General features: G+C 38.5%; 1 protein-coding gene across 1 annotated transcript in view; it reads right to left on the reverse strand.

Moving 5' to 3' along the window:
• LOC127424132 (adhesion G-protein coupled receptor D1-like) overlaps nt 1–19,406 on the reverse strand; it is a 72,850-nt gene extending 53,444 nt beyond the window's left edge. Inside the window, exons 1-7 of the mRNA XM_051669055.1 lie at nt 19,127–19,406; nt 18,981–19,017; nt 17,611–17,727; nt 12,654–12,776; nt 11,664–11,840; nt 8,997–9,254; nt 4,369–4,436 (exon numbers count right to left, since the gene is read on the reverse strand). Coding sequence (XP_051525015.1) covers nt 4,369–4,436; nt 8,997–9,254; nt 11,664–11,840; nt 12,654–12,776; nt 17,611–17,727; nt 18,981–19,017; nt 19,127–19,183 — 837 coding nt within the window. The 5' untranslated portion in view covers nt 19,184–19,406. The remainder of the gene's footprint in view (nt 1–4,368; nt 4,437–8,996; nt 9,255–11,663; nt 11,841–12,653; nt 12,777–17,610; nt 17,728–18,980; nt 19,018–19,126) is intronic.
• Nucleotides 19,407–20,729: the final 1,323 nt, after the last annotated feature.

Raw genomic sequence — 20,729 nt, forward strand, 5'->3', positions numbered from 1 at the left:
CCTCATGCCATCCCAGATGTAGCATGACTTTCTTTTTTCTGCAGAAAACAAATTAAGATTTTTAGAAGAATATCTCAGCTCCCTTGGTCCATACCATGAAAATGAATGGTTTGAAGCTCCAAAAAGCACATAAAGACAGTATAAAATAATCCACACGACTCCAGTGGTTTAATCCATGTCTTCAGATGTTATAAGTTAGGTGTGGGTGAGAAACAGATAAATATTTAAGTCCTATTTTTACTATAAATCTCCACTATCACTTTCACATCTGTAAGTCACATGTGGTGCTTTTTTAGTTTCACTTTCACAAGTGAAAGTGAAAGTGGAGATTTATAATAAAAAAGCCAAGGACTTAAATATTGATTTATTTAAATATTGTCTCACCCACAGAGCCGAGATATTTTTTCTAAATAATCATCATCCGTCTTCAGCGAAGAAAGAAAGTCATACACATCTGGGATGGCATGAAGATGAGTAAATGATAAGAGAATTTTCATTTTTAGGTGAACTATCCCTTTAACCCTTAAACTATCCCTTCTTACTATCAAAAATGTTAACTTATGATTTTCTAAAAATTAAGAGTGTAGTCCTCGATGTTGGTGCAGATATCTTTATGAGGACTCTCCATAGACATAATTATTTTATAATGTACGAACTACAGATTAGATCCCATAACCCTAACCCTACCCCTAAACCTCACAGAAAACTTTCTGCATTTTTACATTTTCAATAAAACATCGTTTAGTATGTTTTTTTAATCGATTTGAATTATGGGGACACTAGAAATGTCCTCATAAACCACATTTATAGCAGTTACTTTACAAACTTACTTTGTATGGACAAAAACACGTCATTCAGAAAAATCTCTGTTTGTGTTCCGCAGAAGAATGAAAGTCATTTGAGTTTGAGAGGTCATACGAATGAGAAAAATAATGAGAATTAATTTTTTTTGTGAGAACTAATCATTTAAGTCTCCTGAGCTCTGAAAAATAATAATAATAATAAAAAAAAAAAAAAAAAAAAAAGAGTATTAACCATTTTACTCTGGGAATGTGTCTTTTACCGTAATATTTATAATAGATAGCAAAATTCACAAATCTATATTATAAACACACATCTTTCCAATTAAACCAGCCAGGCTTGGCAGGATTTGATTACTGGTGACTGAGAAATCCCATCCCGTATTTGTGTTGTTTCAATGAATGCAATTAATAAGACCAGCAGAAACCAAAGACAAACAGGTTTCATTAAGAGACAATTGCCAATTTACCACAAGCACTTCTTTTTTTACTTTGGTGAGAGACAGGTTAGCTAATACCCTCATACTGTCACAGTCTGTCTCCCTCATGTCTTCAAGGACTATTATTTTGAAGTGTTGCATTGAGTTTATGAAGTGTTACGTTGTGTTAAGTTTTGATGTTTAGATTTATAGTTTGTTCTTCTCCAGTGTTTGTTCCATTCCAGCGTTTGTTCTACTCCTACAATAATAATTAAATGATTGAAAGAATCTACTCCTGCGTCTCCTCTCTTTCTCTTCCACTCCAGACATCAACGTTACAGAAGGACTGACCTACAAAGAATACGGATATACTTACCTGCTCTTCCAAATGTCCTCCTCTACTCCAGCGATCCCATTAATCCTCCTCTCCTACAAAGCCTCACCTCGATGAGCACATCACTGAGCATGGAGCCAACAGAGTTATTCTTGGAGCGGTTCAGGCAGGATCTTCCCCTCTTGGAATACACAACCAAGTTCCTGAAACTTGCTGCCTCGACATCAATACCGGATATATACCTCAAGCCCATTTATGGAATGGGATTAAACTTTGACAGACCCACAGCACTTCCGGAGGTGGAAGATCTTCCCTTGGCGAATTACATCCTATCCACCCTGAATATCCATTACCTTTCACTCTCACCACATTTAATACAGATGATGACTTCTTCCATGGCCCCTGTTTCCAAGCCTCCCATGGCTCCTCTCTCCGCACCTCCTACGGCTCCTCTCTCCGCGCCTTCTAAGGCCCCTGTCTCCAAGGTAACTCCTCTCCATACAATTCCACTAAATATTTTTTTTGGGGGTCTCATCCTCAGCAGTCAGCAGAAGCGACCATGGAGGCTGCATTTCCCCCATATGCTGTGAATTATGGCAGGAACCCGGGCCACAACCTGTGCCTATGCCTGCCATGGTTAACGAGCCAGTGCCCATGCCTGCCACGGTTAACGAGCCAGTGCCCATGACTGCCACGGTTAACGAGCCAGTGCCCATGACTGCCACGGTTAACGAGCCAGTGCCCATGACTGCCACGGTTAACGAGCCAGTGCCCATGACTGCCACGGTTAACGAGCCAGTGCCCATGACTGCCACGGTTAACGAACCAGTGCCCATGACTGCCACGGTTAACGAGCCAGTGCCCAGGCCTGCCACGGTTAACGAGCCAATGCCCAGGCCTGCCACGGTTAATGAGCCAGAGCCAGTGCCTGTAGCCTCAACCATCCCAGAGCCAATGCTTGTAGCTTCGACTGTCCCAGAGCCAATGCCTTTAGCCTTGACCGTCCCAGAGCCAATGCCTGTAGTCTTGACCATCCCTGTAAACACGTTCCCTGCTGGCCAGAGGAGGAAAAGGACACCTTCTCCCCAGTCTCTGCCTATGCTCACGACCACGGAGGTCGTTCCCCAGTCTCTGCCTGTACTCTCTACCACAGCTTCCACGGCTCTCAGCCCCGAGCCTTCCACGGCTCTCAGCCCCGAGCCTTCCTCGGACTCTTCCCTCAATTCTCTCATAACTCCGCATTCCATGGCTCTGTCCCTCGAGCCTCCCATGGCTCTGCCTTCCATGTCTCCGCCCCTCGAGCCTTCCCTGGCTCTGCCTTCCACGGCTCCACCACCTTCCACGGCTCCACCTGCTTCCCCAGAGTCTCCTCCTCCAGCGGTTCCACCTCCTGACCCAGTCCTAGCCCTGTGGCTGCCTCCCAGGCCTCCTGACCCAGTCCCTGCCCTGTGGCTGCCTCCCAGGCCTCCGGATCCATTCCCTGCCCTGTGGCCACCCCCCAGGCCCCTGGATCCATTCCCAGCCCTGAAGCTGCCCCCCAGACCTCCGGATCCATTCCCAGCCCTGAAGCCGCCCCCCAGACCTCCAGATCCATTCCCAGCTCTGAAGCCGCCCCCCAGGCCCCCGGTTCCATTCCCAGCTCTGAAGCTGCCCCCCAGGCCCCCGGATCCATTCCCAGCCCTGAAACTGCCTCCCAGGCCTCCGGATCCTTTCCCAGCCCTGAAGCCACCCCCTAGGCCTCCTGATTATCCTCCTGGGATCCTTCATCTTCTGCGTCACCCTACCCTCCTCATTCATCTTTGGGCACTAGGAGTCGCCCTTTAAAGCGGGGGGGGGGGGGGTAATGTTACAGTCTGTCTCCCTCATGTCTTCAAGTACTCTTATTTTGAAGTGTTGCATTGAGTTTATGAAGTGTTACGTTGTGTAAAGTTTTGATGTTTAGATTTATAGTTTGTTCTTCTCCAGTGTTTGTTCCATTCCAGCGTTTGTTCTACTCCTATGATTATAATTAAACGATTGAAAGAATCGACTGCTGCGTCTCCTCTCTTCCTCTTCCACTCCAGACACCAACGTTACACATGTATGTGTTTGCATTTACGTACATTGGTCATTACTTATTAGCAAATGCCTCTGAACATTTCACTGTTTTTCGGCCATATCCTATTACTGCCCTTTGCAATCTCTTAGATAACTAATAGAATTTAGAGTGATGCAAAATGTGGTTGTATTTTTGCAGTTATCTTTCTGTTAGGGAGACTCCAGTGTGGACTCATAGAAACAGATTCAGAAAGTGCAGTACGAGCGAAGACAGTGTAGTCCATCTTGGTCAGAGGACGGACTACATTCTCTTATAAAAGAATACATAGACAAAAATGTATACCAACTAAAGCCTTAACCTGTTTCAGCCAAATAAATGGACATTGCATCTACATGCACTTCTGCAAACAATTTGGGATGGAATTCATAGACACTACTCAGTAAAGGAAAAATCTACTCGGTTAACTTACAAAAAACAAGACTTGTATTACACATAGATAACTAATATTGCCATTGTATTCATGCTGTTTTGCCAGAGGGGAACTGGTCCCCCGGTGAGCCTGGTTTCTCCCAAGGTTATTTTTCTCCATTATCTACATATTATGGAGTTTTGTGTTCCTTGCCACAGTCGCGTTTGGCTTTCTCATTAGGGGCCTAAAGACTAGTTTTTAAGGCATACTTTTTAATCTCGTTATTCATTATAACTGCACAATGAGGACTTTAATAACATAATTTTTTGTTACAGCAAAAATGTCTATAAAGCATGAGAATAATTTACCAGAATATATATTGCTGAAGAGGCAGTGATGGATGCTTCAGTTGGAAAGGTGGACAACACATCCTCACCTGTGGTGACAAACAAACAAATTAAATCCTGTAAAATGACAATTCTGTGAAAGGAAAATAAATCTGTTGAAATAAACTCAGAATCAGTACTAGGATTGATTGATAACTGTTTCCGTGACAAAATATTCCCCCATTGCTATGCATGAAATGATACAATTTAATGGTCATCATAAAAAGTTTCATAATCGGCAATCACACTGCATATGTGTAGAATGCAGTGATTGACCAATCGGAGTCAGGTATTTCAGAAAGCCATGTAATAATCATTAAAACACCAAAGCCAAGCTCAGAACATATGAAGCATTATTTGTGAGCTCAAAACAAATTCTTTCTTTCTTTGTCTCTGTTACTTCCTCTCTTGGAAAAAATACTTCACACCTGTTTGAATGGCACATGTAATACCTTTCTCTGAACACAGATGCAGTGAGGCTGGTTTATAAGTACCCGTGGCAAAGCAGCTCACTAATGACTCTGTACTATGCCCCTCATTAGAGCCTCTTACTGCTGGAGGTGTGCAAAACAACAGTAGATTTTCTCTTCTTCAACAACATGTTTTTTTTTTATCATTAAAAGGTCTTTATTCCTAAAAGTTGCTAACAATCAGCAGAGGATACATCACAGGGTTACACTTTACAATAACGTTTATTCTTTAACATTAAAGCATAAAGTCTCATGAACTAACAGCATTTATTGATCTTTGTTAATGTTAAAAAAATACAACTGTTCATTAGTTCATGTTAGTTAATAATGCATGAATTAATGTTAACGTATAAAATTTTACATTTTAAAGTTTATATTGAAATGACCATTAACCAAGATTAATTAGTGCTCTAAAAGAATTGTTCATTCTTAGTTTATGTTAACTAATGTCGTTTAACTAGTGTTAACTAATACAACCTTGTTGCAAATTGTTACCCATTAGTTACTCAAGCAGAGGCTAATACTGTCAGGGTCCTGTTACCTTGTCAGTTATTTTTATTGTGGTGACAGGATCCTGACACTCATGTTCTGTGTTTTTCGTGTGAGCGCACGGTTTTGGTGTTTTATTCCTTGCCATGTGCTTTTGTGCAGTTTGTGTTTTTATGTTCGGAGCATGATGTCTGGATCCTGACACTTCGGTCTTGTTCGCTTTTGTTTCCGAGTCGGGATCCGGATACTCATGCTCCATGTCTCGTGTTTGTGAGTGCATGGCTTTAGGATCGGTTATTTTGCCATGCGCTCCTCTGTCTTTAATATTTCATTTTAGCACGTGGTCAGTGATGGTTTGGTTGGCCATGTGCTCTACTGTCTTGTCATAGTGTTTTGTGTGAGCACATGGCTTCTGTCCGATTTGTTTGCATGTGCTCTCCTGTCTCTCAGCTAGACCCTGCCCCCTCGTTTTCTTGATTTAGTTCATTTGCTTTACCTGCCTTCCCTCGTTACCCTCCTCATCTCCATCCCTATTTAACCTCTTTGTATTTTCTGTCCCATGCCAGTTCGTTGTGGATGTTTTCCCTGTATAGGTGTTTTCCCTGTTGTCTGTCTGTGCCACTGGAGATTCCTGTTTTAAGCCCGGACCTCTAGGCTCCCATTCTTCAGCCCTGCACCAAGTTCCTGTGTCTGTGGAATGTTGTTTTTCCCATACGGGGTGGTTTCTGTTGTGTTTTTGTTTATTTTGTTATGTTAATAAAGCACATTTTACTTACTCTGCGCTTTAGTCCTCGCATCTCTACTCCCAAACCTGACAAATACCTTCCCCATGAAGAACAGTACAAAAAGTGGATCTAAATGATTACTAACTCCCCTGTTTAACTGAGATATTTATCCATTCATGTCAAAGTTCAAATATGGAAGTAGAAGAAGTTCCTGTAAAAACCACCAACTAAATATGCAGTGGGTAACAAGCATGGACCATTCCAAAAAGATAAAATGTCACATAAATCCTGTTAACAGGGCCAATGTGACAGTTTAGGCACAATCATGATTGCAAACTCAACAAACTGATTTACAAAACGGACAATTAAATTTTTGTCATAAACATGAAGCCATAGTGTTCGTTTTGTAATAAAATAAAAGCATATTAATAATATACAATAATTGAAAGGCATGGCTTTAAGCTTTTGTGGTATCTGGTCTTTGTTACAACAGACCAGAGGTCGGCAACCTTTTTGACATGGCGTGCCATTTTTATTTTCCTGGTCATTGGCTGTGCCTTAAATATTTCTTAGATTATGTCATTGTAATCATGTAATCACTAGCACGCAAGCAACAGCGAGAGAGAAGTTTTTTTGCACCTGCGTTCCAATCTATATCTTGATATAATCCTTCCTCATGATCACGCAACGTATTGCGCTGCACGTGCAAGCCATTCACACATCACAAGCCAATCAACTATTTAGCCCTTTTCGGTGAATCACACACGCAAAATCCTAAAACTTTATTTCCAGGTTTCATTTATATTTTGAATAGACTCAGATGTTTGAACCCCACGATGTGGGTTTATGTTTTCTCTTTTAATCGTTTAATGTAATTTTGAGTGTGACCATGGTTTAAGGAGGTTGTACCTGTATGTTGGGTTTGAAATCTCAAGGATTAATAGAGGTGTTTTCCTTTTTACATGATGTGTTGTTCTGAAAGTAAAAAGAAACAAATGAAACACGGAATGTAGGGTGTCATCTGTGCAGCCAACCTAATCAAAGCGGGCGTATTTACTCGTGTGATTAACCCAAAGTGCAGCGCTGCCGGCTCATGATGCGTGAATGGCTTGCACGCACTGCACGAGTCAGTTGGGTATACTACAGTCTCGTCACATTTTTACTTTTTGATTAGACTCCCATTCAGCTCATGAAAACACGCAGCGTGATCATTAGCAAGGATTACATCAACATGTAGATTGGAATGCAGGTTCTGATTTTAAATAAAACAGTCTAATCCACCCTCGCCGTTGCTGGCAAGCCAGTGATTACCCCTCCGTGTGCCAATGCTGCCACATTTGCCATAGGTTGCTGACCCCTGCTATAGACTCAAAAACCATCAAGAGCAACATGGCAGGCACATGTATTCTCTCATCTACTGTGGGCTATCCAGCGGAGTAGTGCATTTCAATAGTGCGTTTCAATGTGGTTCGTTTAAGGATTGGTGGAATGTGGAGCAGTGTCTCCAAAGGAAATTGTCTTCAAATGCTTCTTCCTCTCTGTAATAACCTTCACAGAGGGGAATAACTCTAGAGATAATGGCAGAACAGCAAACTGTCTGCATCACAAAGGTTTCATATCCTTTCAGTCAACCTCCATTGAAGACACTTAAAAATTTCGTAACCGAAAACTAATGTGTCTTTCCAAAATATCTATAATGGTCCCAATGTTTTTGGACACTTAAGCCACACTTGAAAATGTATGAATGTTACTGTATTAGATAACAAAATGTCAAAGCAAGTAGCATTAATTTTATAGAAAGATATGACGTGCACTTTTCAAGCAAAACATTTCACAAAAAGAAGTTTGTTAGGTTTTACAAGATAAATACAGTTTTGAGAATTAAGACAAGTGATTGAACACTTTGCTTGTTAAACCTAGTGGAACATGTCCATAGTTAATGTGATGAACTACACCTGTGGTTACTCTGCTAGGACATCTTATTTTTATTTTATTTTTTAAATTTTGGAATGTCCAATTCCCAATGTGCTTTTAAGTCCTCGTGGTCGCGTAGTGATTCGCCTCAGTCCGGGTGACGGAGGACGAATCCCAGTTGCCTCCGTGTCTGAGACCGTCAACCCATGCATCTTATCACGTGGCTTGTTGAGCACGTTGCCACGGAGACATAGCGCGTGTGGAGGCTTCACACCATCCACCATGGCAACCACGATCAACTCAACACGCGCCCCACCGAGAACGAACCACATTATAGCGATCACGAGGAGTTTACCCCATGTGACTCTACCCTCCCTAGCAACCGGGCCAATTTGGTTGCTTAGGAGACCAGGCTGGAGTCACTCAGCACGCCCTGGGATTCGAACTAGCGAGCTAGCGAACTCCAGGGGTGGTAGCCAGCGTATTTTACCACTGAGATACCCAGCTCCCCCTGCTAGGACATCTTGAAGGGAACTAACTTCATACATCCACAAGAAATCACCTTGACACTAGTTATTGAAAAGCATTGCAGAAATGTCTCAACAAAGGGAAGTTAGTTCTGAGAAAAGTTCTATCATCATTTGTTTACAGATGCTCTAATATTTTGTTATCTAATGCATTGAAATTCATAAATTTTACAATACTTTTTGGGGTCATTGTACTTCAAAAGAATACAGTAAATAAAGACAGATGTACTATGAGGATTTACCAATAATATCCTAGATATGCTGAAAACAATGGTCAGCTACCATTTGGTAAGAGGCAAGTGGGGACAAGCCGGAAATACCAAAGACCGAGTGCAGATAATTTGGAAACCCTGACAATGTCTGACAACTGGGAAGAAACAGATGGTTAAGACATGCGAGGACAGACACAGACAAAATTAAATAATAGATAAATTGCATGATGCTGACAGCAGATCGGAATCGCAACAGAGTCTGTTATAACTTACCGATGGCTGCTTTGTAGTATAGCCAGACATCTCCAGGGGACAGAGCCCTCTCCCAAATCACAAACTCATCAAAAGCACCTGTGGCATAGTGGCCATATCTCTGGTTGTTTGCTGTACCAATAACTAGGTCAGCGAAGGGGTCACCATAGTTAAAGGAAACATTTCCTCTGGGGTCTCCAACGCTGAAAGTCCCATTAATGTAGACCTTTAGTCCGTCTGTTTGGGTCCATGTGAAGAGCACATGTGTCCAGTAGGGCCCTAGATAATAGACAGAGACAGAGGGAGAGAGGGAAAGCAATCAAATGAAATTTGAAACAAGCATAACATAGATTTTTATGTTTTGACTGTTTTGGAACTGGAGGTAATAGTAATATTATTTCCAGATTTACTCCATAAAACACGAGTATCAAATGAAAGAAAACTAAAAGCAGGGGACAGAATAAGGAATGGATTTAATCACGTTATCATGCAGCCAGTAAGTGATGGTATAAAGAAACTTTTGAAATTTTTGGGTGGGTGGGCTAAGAGAAATTACTGATTGCATGAGATCTGTAAACACTTTATTTATTTTATTTTTTATTATGTTTTGGATGTTTAGCTAATTGTTTCCAGGGGCATATTTAGGACATTTAACTACCAAAGGCTGCCTACTTTAAGAATATTTAAAGATCAATCAACAATATTTGTGTTTGCACATACAGACATTTTTATTTTATTTTACATGTCAGATATTAATTATTATATGGGGATGCAGAGGATTTACACTAGAGATTTTAGAAAATGTTGAAATTAAAAACAAAGTGGACATTTTAAACACAGAACGGACCAATTGTGGTATTTTTTTCTTAGTACAATTCGCCAGTGTGTCTTTGGAGAGATGAAAATTATGGATAAAAATGACAGAAATGGATATTGTCTTTTTGTCTCTGCTATGGCTTACTGTTAATAAAATGACTTTCCTTCTCTTATCGTGTCACTGCGTCGCAACTCTACTTTTATTAAAGTGATGGAGAGGTGACCCTACAAGACGGTAAGTTAGAAAAAGCATTAAGTAATCAGGTTTCGAGGTAGAGAAAAAATATTCAGAGCTACAGTATGTTATAAATTCATGCTTATAATATTTGGATTTTATTTTAGTTGTACATGAAAAAAAGAGGCTGGAGTTTAAAAGTCCATCACGAGCTGCTTTTGATGCAACGAATAGAAGTTAGTAGAACAAAAGAACAAAACTCAATCAATTCATACAATGATATTAGTTATTAACATTAACATCTTAAAAATAAAGTGGATGGAGTATAGAGTTTTGAGAGCATTTTATCATCCAAAATTCAGCATCTTTGTCAACTCTATCTGGTTTTGATGAACAGTTTAGAAGTTATTTAAATATACAGCAAAATTAATACAATTCATAGCAATCAATTCACATATTGACATTTGTTACAAATATTTTATTAGACAGGGAAAATAAAGTGGAGTTTTACAAGTTGGAGCCACCGCAGGATACGGGGTGCCCGTCAACTTGAAAGTTTAAAAGCTGATAGTTTTGTTTTTTGAGCTGGTGTTATTTTGAAAGCTTTGATAATGACATTATTTAGCCCAACAGCCTCTGACGTTAGTGGTTCGTGGCCAGCAGGTTTTTGGCTGTTGGTGGACTAGGGGGATAAGACAACATTTGGGTGGGCATGAATGCCAATGGGTGGCAACAGCCCACCCAGGCCCACCAGTGGCTACACTAGTTAGCTGAAGTATCAGTGGCTCAATTAATCTATCCTGGGATAAAATGACAAATGGACACTGTCTCGACACATCATCCCAATGTTATGTTGTTTTCTCTTTCTCACTCTCTAAAGATACGATTCATGCTTTGATTAACTGTACATGTTTTAGTCAGTTAGTCAGTTAGTCAGTTGACTTGTTTTGTTAAACTATACAGCTAAAGACTTTTTAAGCCTGCTGTTATTTTCATTAATTCATCCACAGATTATCTGACATAGGTCACCACAGTAGCATTCTAAAAGCATTACGACTGCTTATATTACACAGCTCTCGAAGTTCCCGTACCTCAAGTTTGTGCACCCTTGTCAGAAAAGACATACATTTTAACCATACTGATTTAATTACTAAACTTATCAACCGCCTCCAGTTAAGAGATTGTGAAGGTTAGAAAAACACGGATACTAAAGATGTAAATATATTCTGAGGATTGATGTGCATCCCTAAAACGGTTGTGAAAAATATCCTAAATGAAAGAGAGATGATTATTTTCTTGGGCCGCTGAATGATTTGACATTAGCTACTTTTTTCACTTGCATTTCTATGTTTGCACAGTAAATTACAAATTTAAACTCATAACAAGTCCAGTGGACAAAGTTTACACTGATTCCTTTTGACTCAAGCAGGTCTGGACATCTGGATGTGATCAATATAATTATGCACCTAATTACATATTCAAAATATTTATGGTCAGATTTCAAATGTACCTCCAAATTGGGTCCATGTGTTTGAAATTTGGAGAGCATGGGAACACTTTTTTGGCCTTAGAGATAAGGCAAAACACTTTGCTTCCCAAGAAATCATCTACACCCTCTTCACATCCTGAACTAACATTATAACATTACACATACACGCACGCACGCACGCACTCACGCACGCCCTACAAATGATTACCTGGAAGTTTGATCTTTGCTTTCCACGTCTTGGAATCTCCTCTCGTGTAGAACTCCACACGTCCACCATGAGGGTTGGAGTAGACAGAGAAACCGCTGGAGCCAACTTTACCTCCGGATGCAATCGCAAAACGAGACTCTACATCATGGTTTTTCCAGAAGAAGGAGAAAGTAATCCCTGTGAAAAAGGAAGAGTGAAATAAAGCTTCTGTGTTTGGAATAAATGAAACTTTGCAATAACTGTTTAGAAAAAACGGTTTATAGGTATAGTATATGTGGAAAATACCAATTTACATACACAGTCTATATTAGCAAAACAATTTGATGCTCACTCAAATTGGGTTCTTTACGCCAAAATAAAATATTTTATAATATGTATCATATCATGAATTACTTTTCTATTGTTCTAGTCAGCTATCCTTACAATGCAAGGTAAAATGCGTTTGTGTATGTGTGTGATAAAACCATTTTAAATACCAAAATCTAGTCCATGCTTAATGAGTGATGCATCATCAACATATTTGGCATTCGAGTGTGATTTTTATAATTCTCAGGCTAACCAAACACCAAATGCTTTTTCTGATATGTACTGATATCTAACTTTAAACAATAATATCTTTATTAGATCCAGGCCACTTCATCACAAACAATACTGCAAGCCTTAATTTGGTCAGGCCCTGGAAAATAAATATGAATAAAAACTTTTTATGAGATAAGGAATGTGCACTGATGAAGATAAATAACAGATGATATCAGCTTTCATGCAAAAAAACTTTGTTGTTAAGCTGATATATTTGCTCTTGAGAGGCAACAAATCAAAAAATTTTGCCAACAAAGGCAAAAAAAACTCATTTTTGAACCATTAGCCTTTACTACGTCATACAAACTAGTGCAACACATTATTCGACTTTTATACATTTATGACCATATAAAGATGTTCATCCACATCTATAACAACAGGAAAAATTGTATTACGATAACAAAAACTCACCCTCAGGTCCACACAGAGAAGGATCGCTTATGCAGGAGTCCTTATAGTTGCCAAAGTGAAGGAAGGTTGCCCCGTTATCACCGTTCAGATAGATGCCCTTATTCACCATTCCTTCTATGATGTCTACATGATGATAGAGTGACCCATAAGATTAAAACATTTGAAATACATCTTGGTGACCATCTCTTAGATTAGAATGAATAAAGCGCTATAGATCAAAATTTCTAATTTCCATCATTTTTTAATTTTTGAAATGGTCACTTTCATTTTTTCTAAAAAACCATAGAAACTTGAACCTTTTAGGCATGGGTGAGTAATCATTGATTGTCTAACTGAAAGATGAAAAGATGAACAATATTTTTTGTTCATGTAATATTGACCAGGGAGTTGGGAAATACTAAACTTTCACTCATAAGGAAAACAAACCCCCAAAAAACATGCGTATTTTGCTCCATTCCACCTAATACAACATGAGTAGATCTCCAGAATTATGAGGAAGTAGGGAATTAAAAAGCCCTCATTTGAAGAATTGAACTGCTGATGAGTCAGTACGGTCTGATTTTTGTCAATGGTAGGTTGTTCCTCAGCTAGCACAGTGACTTTGGTCAATAAATCCTCATTTATTAGTCTTAAAAACTTCACACTTGGGAGTCTTAGAATATCCCACCTCATGAATGGATGTGTTGAGAGAAGAAATGATGATCATGGAAAAGAGTGCTCAGTGAAGACACCATGAATGGTAGAAGTCAGAGAGGAGACAGAATGAGGTGTGGAGTGAGTAAACAAGAGATGGCCTAGAAGAATATATGGTGGGGGCAAAGAGGTAAAGAGGACTGAACATCCATCTATGCAGTGAGATCCAGGTTATTGCCATGTGTAAGTGATGAGATGTGCAGTAGTTGTATGGAGCACCTTAAAAGTGGCCTTTTAAATTTTGATAAAGGCAACTGAGCAAATCACAAAAGCGGCATCCAATAGTCAAATACTAACTAGAACAAGGAGGTTAATTACAGATTGATAGTCCCACACCCCCCACCCCACCAAATGAAGTCATAACAACAGGATGAGGGGCCTTAAAAAGCATATATACAGTACTAAATAGCGTTAACTCTACATACAGTACTACATAAGGAAGGTTTCAGCTGTACTTTCAGTAACCACAAAAGTTAGATGTTACAGACACCAAAGAGATGCTCAGAAACAGAACCAGTAAGTAACTTTCCATTAGGACCTATATCCAATGATACATTCAGAAAATAACGCTATTGTCATTATTTATCACTCCATTATAGATTTACTCATGAAAATTACACGACTGTGGAGACATTTTTTTGCTAAATGATTTTACGTGGTCCTTTACTTGTATCGCTGTAGTTCATAGGTGAAATGGCCACTGAGTGGTGCTAAAAGTGAGCTAAATTTTCACCCACACAGATCCCTACCCTAACCCTTAAACCTTAACCTAACCATGTCATAAAAGCAAGTGTAAGATGAAAGACAAATTTAAAGTTAATGATCTATTGAGTTTTGACCTCGTGCGACAACGCGTCCTTCTGCGTGGGCATTGTATTTTGGCTTTGCAATACACAACACATAATTTAAATTGTTTTAAACCAACTTATCTCAGTTCAGAAGACTCAGGGCTGTCAGTAAAGGGTTAAACTTTTGATGCACCGAGTCATGTGACAAAACAACATGGCGCCGAACACAGCAGAGTTTGTCTTTGGGAGAAACGCCAACAAAACTACATCTGGTAAGAAACCTAATAACGTTTATACATTGAAACCTGTTTGTGTCAAAAGATTAGAGTCTATAGTTTTATCCAATATGCCATTTTTAAAATTATACCGATTTATCGCGAAACGGCATGCTGTTAAACACAATGTATACTATACTGGAAAATAGCGCGTTTTTCATTAGAAATCCTAGATTTACTGTGCATTATCACACTGAGAAACATTTTTTTGCTTTCAGAGGCTTTATATGGAGTTAGGATGAAAATAAGGTGCATTTTGAATTGTTCTGAGACCAGTGCAGATAGACAGCACACTGGAGGTTAAGTCATTCTCTAAATAGGGAGCAAGGGAGCAAAGGACCATCCTATAGATTTCCTAGTGCATTCACTCCTAAAATTCAGTTTCAGTTCGACCAAAAGTTCAGTTTCAGGCTGCAGATGATGAGTGGCCACTCAACATGTTTGGCAGACATGGAACAATCAGTACATAGATTCAGAATTTATAATGTATAATTTTATTTTTACATGGTTAGCAGTTATTGGATGATGCTGGCCATTACTTTGAATCAGATTTAATTATGCTAATTTCTGATTGGTAAAATGCCTCAGCACTGGCTATCACTTGTTTATTTGACAGTGCAGAGAGAACACAGGTTTTTTTTGCCACAGTAGAAAAAAACATTGTAACATAAAAGACAAATCATTTTTGTGTGCTTTTCCCAATACACACTGTTCCAAAGCAGCTTTACAGAAAACCAGCTGTAATGTCTGTAACATCTCAAAACATGAACAACCAACACTCCTGGAAACATAAACAATTTAATTAAAAAAATTGGACTTTCTATAGCTTGGTATTATTTAAAATGTCACAACTTAGTCCCGCTGTCCAAATATGTGGACATACATTTTTAGGAAAACTATTTGCTCTAGAATTTTCTTTAAAATTATTATTATTATTATTATTTTGCATATTTATTAAGTGCTACTAGTTACAAATGAAAACAGGAAATGGAAAATACACAGCAGTCACACTCAGGTCTCAGGTGGTTAAATCAACAAAACCTACATACCTACCCTAAACCTTAAACCTAACCGAAAATGCCATAAAAGCAAGTGTGAGATGAAAGACAAATGAGGTTTCAAAAGTTAATGCTCTTTTGAGTTTTAAATCAACAAAACCAACATCCCTACCCTAAACCTAACCGATTGTGTCATTAAAGCAACTGTGAAATGAAGCAAACAAATCAGCTGTGCAAATGAGGGTGCTAAAGCAACCATGTCATTTAGTAGTACTTATTTGTCACTTTCGGCTCACTTTTTGATTCGTGTGCTCTTCAGGATTTGTACCGGTCCTTAGTTGACCTGCTGCACAAGTTGTAAATGTAGTTGGTTACGTAGTTCATATGTATCGTCTTACAAGTCATGCACTATAGTAAAAGTGTTTTGATGTTGTAAGTTAATAGTGTGAGGAACGGGGTAAAACATACTTATTTATGAATTGATAATCTGCAGTTTTACATGTGTGAAAAGTGAATAAAGTCATTGTTGTAGTAGCGCCTCTAGTTTTCGGTAATTTACCAGGAAACTGCTGCGATCCGTACAACGAGAATAAAATATTTTTGCAAAAATGTAGGTATAGTAACATGATTCTACGCGACCAGGTTTTATCTTACATGCAGCAAAAAAAAACTTTAGTATTTTGTTTTAAAAGACATTAAGATAGTTGACTTTTGGCTAATTGTGCTATGGGCGCCAAAAGACAATTTGGGTTGCAGTAGACGAAGCTTGGAATCTCATGGAGGGTTAATGCTTTGTTTGGCTGGGACATTTGTTGCAAATGCACTGGCTCACAAAGACCATCAAAAATCACATCACAAAGGCAGATTTCCAAAATTAAGCATGTCTTTAAAAGTTCCACAAAGACATTAGATCTACTAAAATCTGTGTTTGAGACTGTGAATTAGCCCCTTGATTTCAGTGAAGAATGTCAGACTCAACAGAACAAAACAATGAATGCTTGTATAACCCTAATGTAAACTGTAATGGATAATAGGATTCAGTGTTGAGGTTTCTTACTCTAATGACATCCTTCTGATATACAGAGACTACATAAACATTCACATAAATGAAAATAACTGACACCATTTCACGGCACCCTATCTTTGTTCTACACTGTGTTTAGTTTGAACACACATTCAGAAATATAAGCCAGTGAGTAAATGTGGCAGAGCCTCACCTACAGTGGCGGAAATGTTAGTGTAGGCAGAGTCATTGGTATACACAGAAGAAGAATTATGGGTAGTCAGGACAGTGTGGTTGTGGATTCTGAGAGCTGTGATGGAGAGAATGTAGAAACAACAGTGAAACTAGAGAAAGAACAAAAAAACAGGTGATTCAGGTACAGATACATGAACATATGAGCATAGAACCATCAGAAAGAAACAAGGGACATTGTGAGACACTCAGGTAGTTGACAGGCATGGTGGACAAGATGAACGGTTCGAAAGATGAGTGTAGCATTCAGATTTATTATTATATCTGGTGGCATAGTTGTTATACTGTACACACACGCACACACACACACACACAATGCAATAAGTCATGTCCACACATGGGGAAACATTGGGTTGACTATAGACATTCAAAGCCTGAGAGGCTCAGAGAATTTCTCTCAGCCTTCCATTTGTTCTGAATTAGCCAGGACAGAACAACTGCCATACTGTACTCATACTGGGAATAAACTCCATTAGAAGATCCAGCTCTGAAATTACATGTGCATGTTTCTTTAGCACAAATAAATTATTTATCTATTTGACTGGTTCGTATATATTGAACAGATCAAATGCGCACTGCAGAGTTACGTAACTTGTTGTAACACACACACACACACACACACACACACACACACACTCAAACAAAAGCTCCAAGTGGACTAGTAAATCACTCAGCGAAATCGTGCTTACATTTGACACCCTTAAATGTCACAGTAATTTGTCTTCATCACAACTGAGGTAATCATGTAAGTAATTCCTCAAATGAGGAAATCAGTCCGCTTTAAGAACTGAGGACAGCTGCAAAGCAACAGAGATCTCTGGAACTAAGAAAGACGTGACCATTGAAGAATGTTAAACAGCTGTGGTGACAAAAAGAAAGAAAGAAAGAAAGAAAGAAAGAAAGAAAGAAAGAAGCAGAGAGCAGGTGTGATGCAGAATGTTCACATACTTATGTTAGTCCCCTTTACATGACCTGTTCTGTTCCCAATCTTGTCCGAAAAACCATGGATCCCTTCCACTGAATCCAGAGGCCAGTAGTGTGAAGCTGTCTCCAGCACCTGCAGGCCTAGAGAAGAACACACACATCAATGCATATTCACAACACACACACACACACACACACACACACAACAAAGGTAGAAAATGTTAATGTATGGCAAATGTAGCAAGGATACGGTGCACGTTTGTAGTACATCTCAATCCATCACTTTTTTTTTTCATCGTTCTCAATGCTTTAAACATCTTTAAGCTTATAGGTTTTCTGTTTATTCTCGCTAAATTAAGTTGGCAGAGTTGCGTTCACTGAAACTATCTTGACACTGGTTCAGTCCAGTTCAAACCTGTCACAGCTGGTCAATTTGGATTAGTTATTTAACTCTGGTTTTGTTTTTGAAAAACGTTGTGCATAATCACAATGGAAGAGGCTTTTAATGGTGCTTCAGCTGGAGAGTTAGGAAAGATCTCCTTGTGACAATCACCCCACACCAACCTGTTTGAATAAACAACATACATTTTCTAACCTTCTCCAAAGATAGCTATTTGAGATGTTACAGGCTAAATACGCCTATAGTGAATCACGCTATTTAAAATTCAGTAAGTATCTGCATGTAAGGGGTAGATGACTTCAATCTCCAAATTCAAAATGACAAATTACATCTTCAAGATATATAAATTGATATTATATTGTATCTAAATTGCTTTGCTGTCCTCATGTCATAAGCTTCATAAAATATCCATTAAACCAAAAAAAAAAAAAAAAAAAAAAAAAAAAATGTTCCTCACCCAATTTAATGTAGGTTGTCATTTTAATACGACTAGATAAGGTTTAAAAGCAGCTGGAGGAGGAAAGAGGGTGTTGCTCTCCATTTGGTGGTGTGAAATGTATCGAGATTACAGTGAATTCGTGTCAGGATTAACAACATGAGAACATTTAAAAAAGTGAAAACATTTAAAGCACATTAATTATAAGTTGAGAGAGATAACATTATTTTTGTTCGCTGATTATTTTACTGCTAATAAATAATTATGTAACAATAAGTCTTAACTGAATTAAATGTCGCTTTTAAATTTCGCATAACCGAGAAAAACAATAACACTGGTCGAAAGAATAAGTTCAATAACATCAACAAAACGAAAGATAGTTAAATAAAAAATGCGCTGTACGGTGTGTTTCGTCTTGTTTATTAAATGTTATAGTTATGGAAAGTTTAACAGAGCGATATGCAATTTGAGAATAAAAAATAAATAAAAAAGTATACTTTTTATAACATTTGTGTGCGAGTTCTGAAGTAATTTTCATGTGTGAATGTTCACTCTTACCTGACTGTTTGGACGGCGTTACTTTGCCACTACGAACCTGTACGAAATAAACATCCAACTTCTCAAACTGCTTTATGTAATAATAACATAAGAAAAACATTACATGTAGCTACCATCCTGACCACAAAAATATTTAAAAACCTTACCTGACATGCGCTCAGGAGAGTCGTAATAAGTAGGACTTTACAGTATCTCAAGTCCATTGTTTTCCACGGAGTTTTCTTCAACAGAACAAGGTTACAAAACAACTCCAAATGTATATTGCGCTGTAAATGTTAAATCATTGCGCTTTATCGACATCAACGTAAAGAAACAGATAAGTTGAGGAAAGAAGTCACGGGCTCGTATGATGTATGATGCTGAAAGGAGTTCAATATGAGTAAAGAACAATTATGTTATATGAAACTAAATATTTCATAGCTTGTAATGAATCGTTTCAGAGTCACTGTGTATCTCTCTCTGCGCTCGCGCTCTCATCAGTGGGTTGAGCACACTGGGCGGCACATTTAACTAGTTTACAGCCATTTCCAATGGGACACAACGCTGTCGTCCTCCAGAGGGCGCACATCTGGAGATGTTTGTACACTAAAATATATTATCATTTTTATTTAAAGTATATACATTTAAAGTATTGCTATTTGACATATAATAGAAATGCAACCTAACCATCCCTACTAGAAAAATAATAATAATTATAACGTCAAACCTGTAATCACAAAACACTGCGATTGGTCTTGCCTGTCCGGCGTTGAGAAAAGGAACAGATACCACGTGACAACAGCTCTACGCCGCTTTACCAGCGGTCTGGATTGTAAATTATACCTGATTAATGACAATAAGAAACTTTAATAGCCACTGAATTGAATATACGTAGTGATGCGTTAAAATGGGAGAATTGTTATTAATTTATTTTTTAGATCCATTGATCCTGACTAATTAGAGACAACTAATTGGTCCGCCCACCTCACCATCGTTGAGCCTCTGATTTGTGAATTAGGTAACACAATGTTGTCATTTTTTAATTAAAAAAAAACATTGTGAGGTGGAGCTAGAGCTGCAGAGCTAAATGCTAATGCTTCAAAATATGGTTAGTTAAAATTATTCTGCATCAAATTTAAAAGTTTGTGCATAAACGGATACATTGTTGTATCATTTCTGTGTGTGTGAGCGTGTGCGTGTGTGTGAGAATGAGAAGTGGAGCCTTTGAAAGTGTTTGCAATGTAGATAGGAATGGAAATCGTTACACCTGCATGCAGTTCTGGACTTAGGGTGCCACCTTGTGGCAGTACTAAATAGGCTCTAATATATTGAACTGCACTAAATCACACACACTCATCCTAAAACTGTAGAAACTTGAGTTTATAAAATGAACACATACAACAGTGTGTATAAAATATCAAATTTATTTTGATATAAAACTGCACATGCACACTCACACAATATTTGATAACCATCAATATAGGCTTATAATTATTTTCATAAAGCTAGCACACAATTGCAGACTTGAAAACATTATGGTTTGAAGACACCATGAGGAAAGCTTGCACTGTCAGATTATAAAGTTTAATGTACAAAAAAGGCTGTCTGAAAAGCAAGTATAAACATTTAAAAAGAATGTACAAATGGACAAAAAGTACAAAACAGCAGCAAGTCACTCAAACATGTAGAAGCGATGCTCTGTAATGTATGTTATGATTAAATGACTCTGCAATAAATAAATAAATAAATAAAATACAGTTATTCGGATGA

This window comes from Myxocyprinus asiaticus, chromosome 33, assembly GCF_019703515.2.
Source record: "Myxocyprinus asiaticus isolate MX2 ecotype Aquarium Trade chromosome 33, UBuf_Myxa_2, whole genome shotgun sequence".
Taxonomy (NCBI): domain Eukaryota; kingdom Metazoa; phylum Chordata; class Actinopteri; order Cypriniformes; family Catostomidae; genus Myxocyprinus; species Myxocyprinus asiaticus.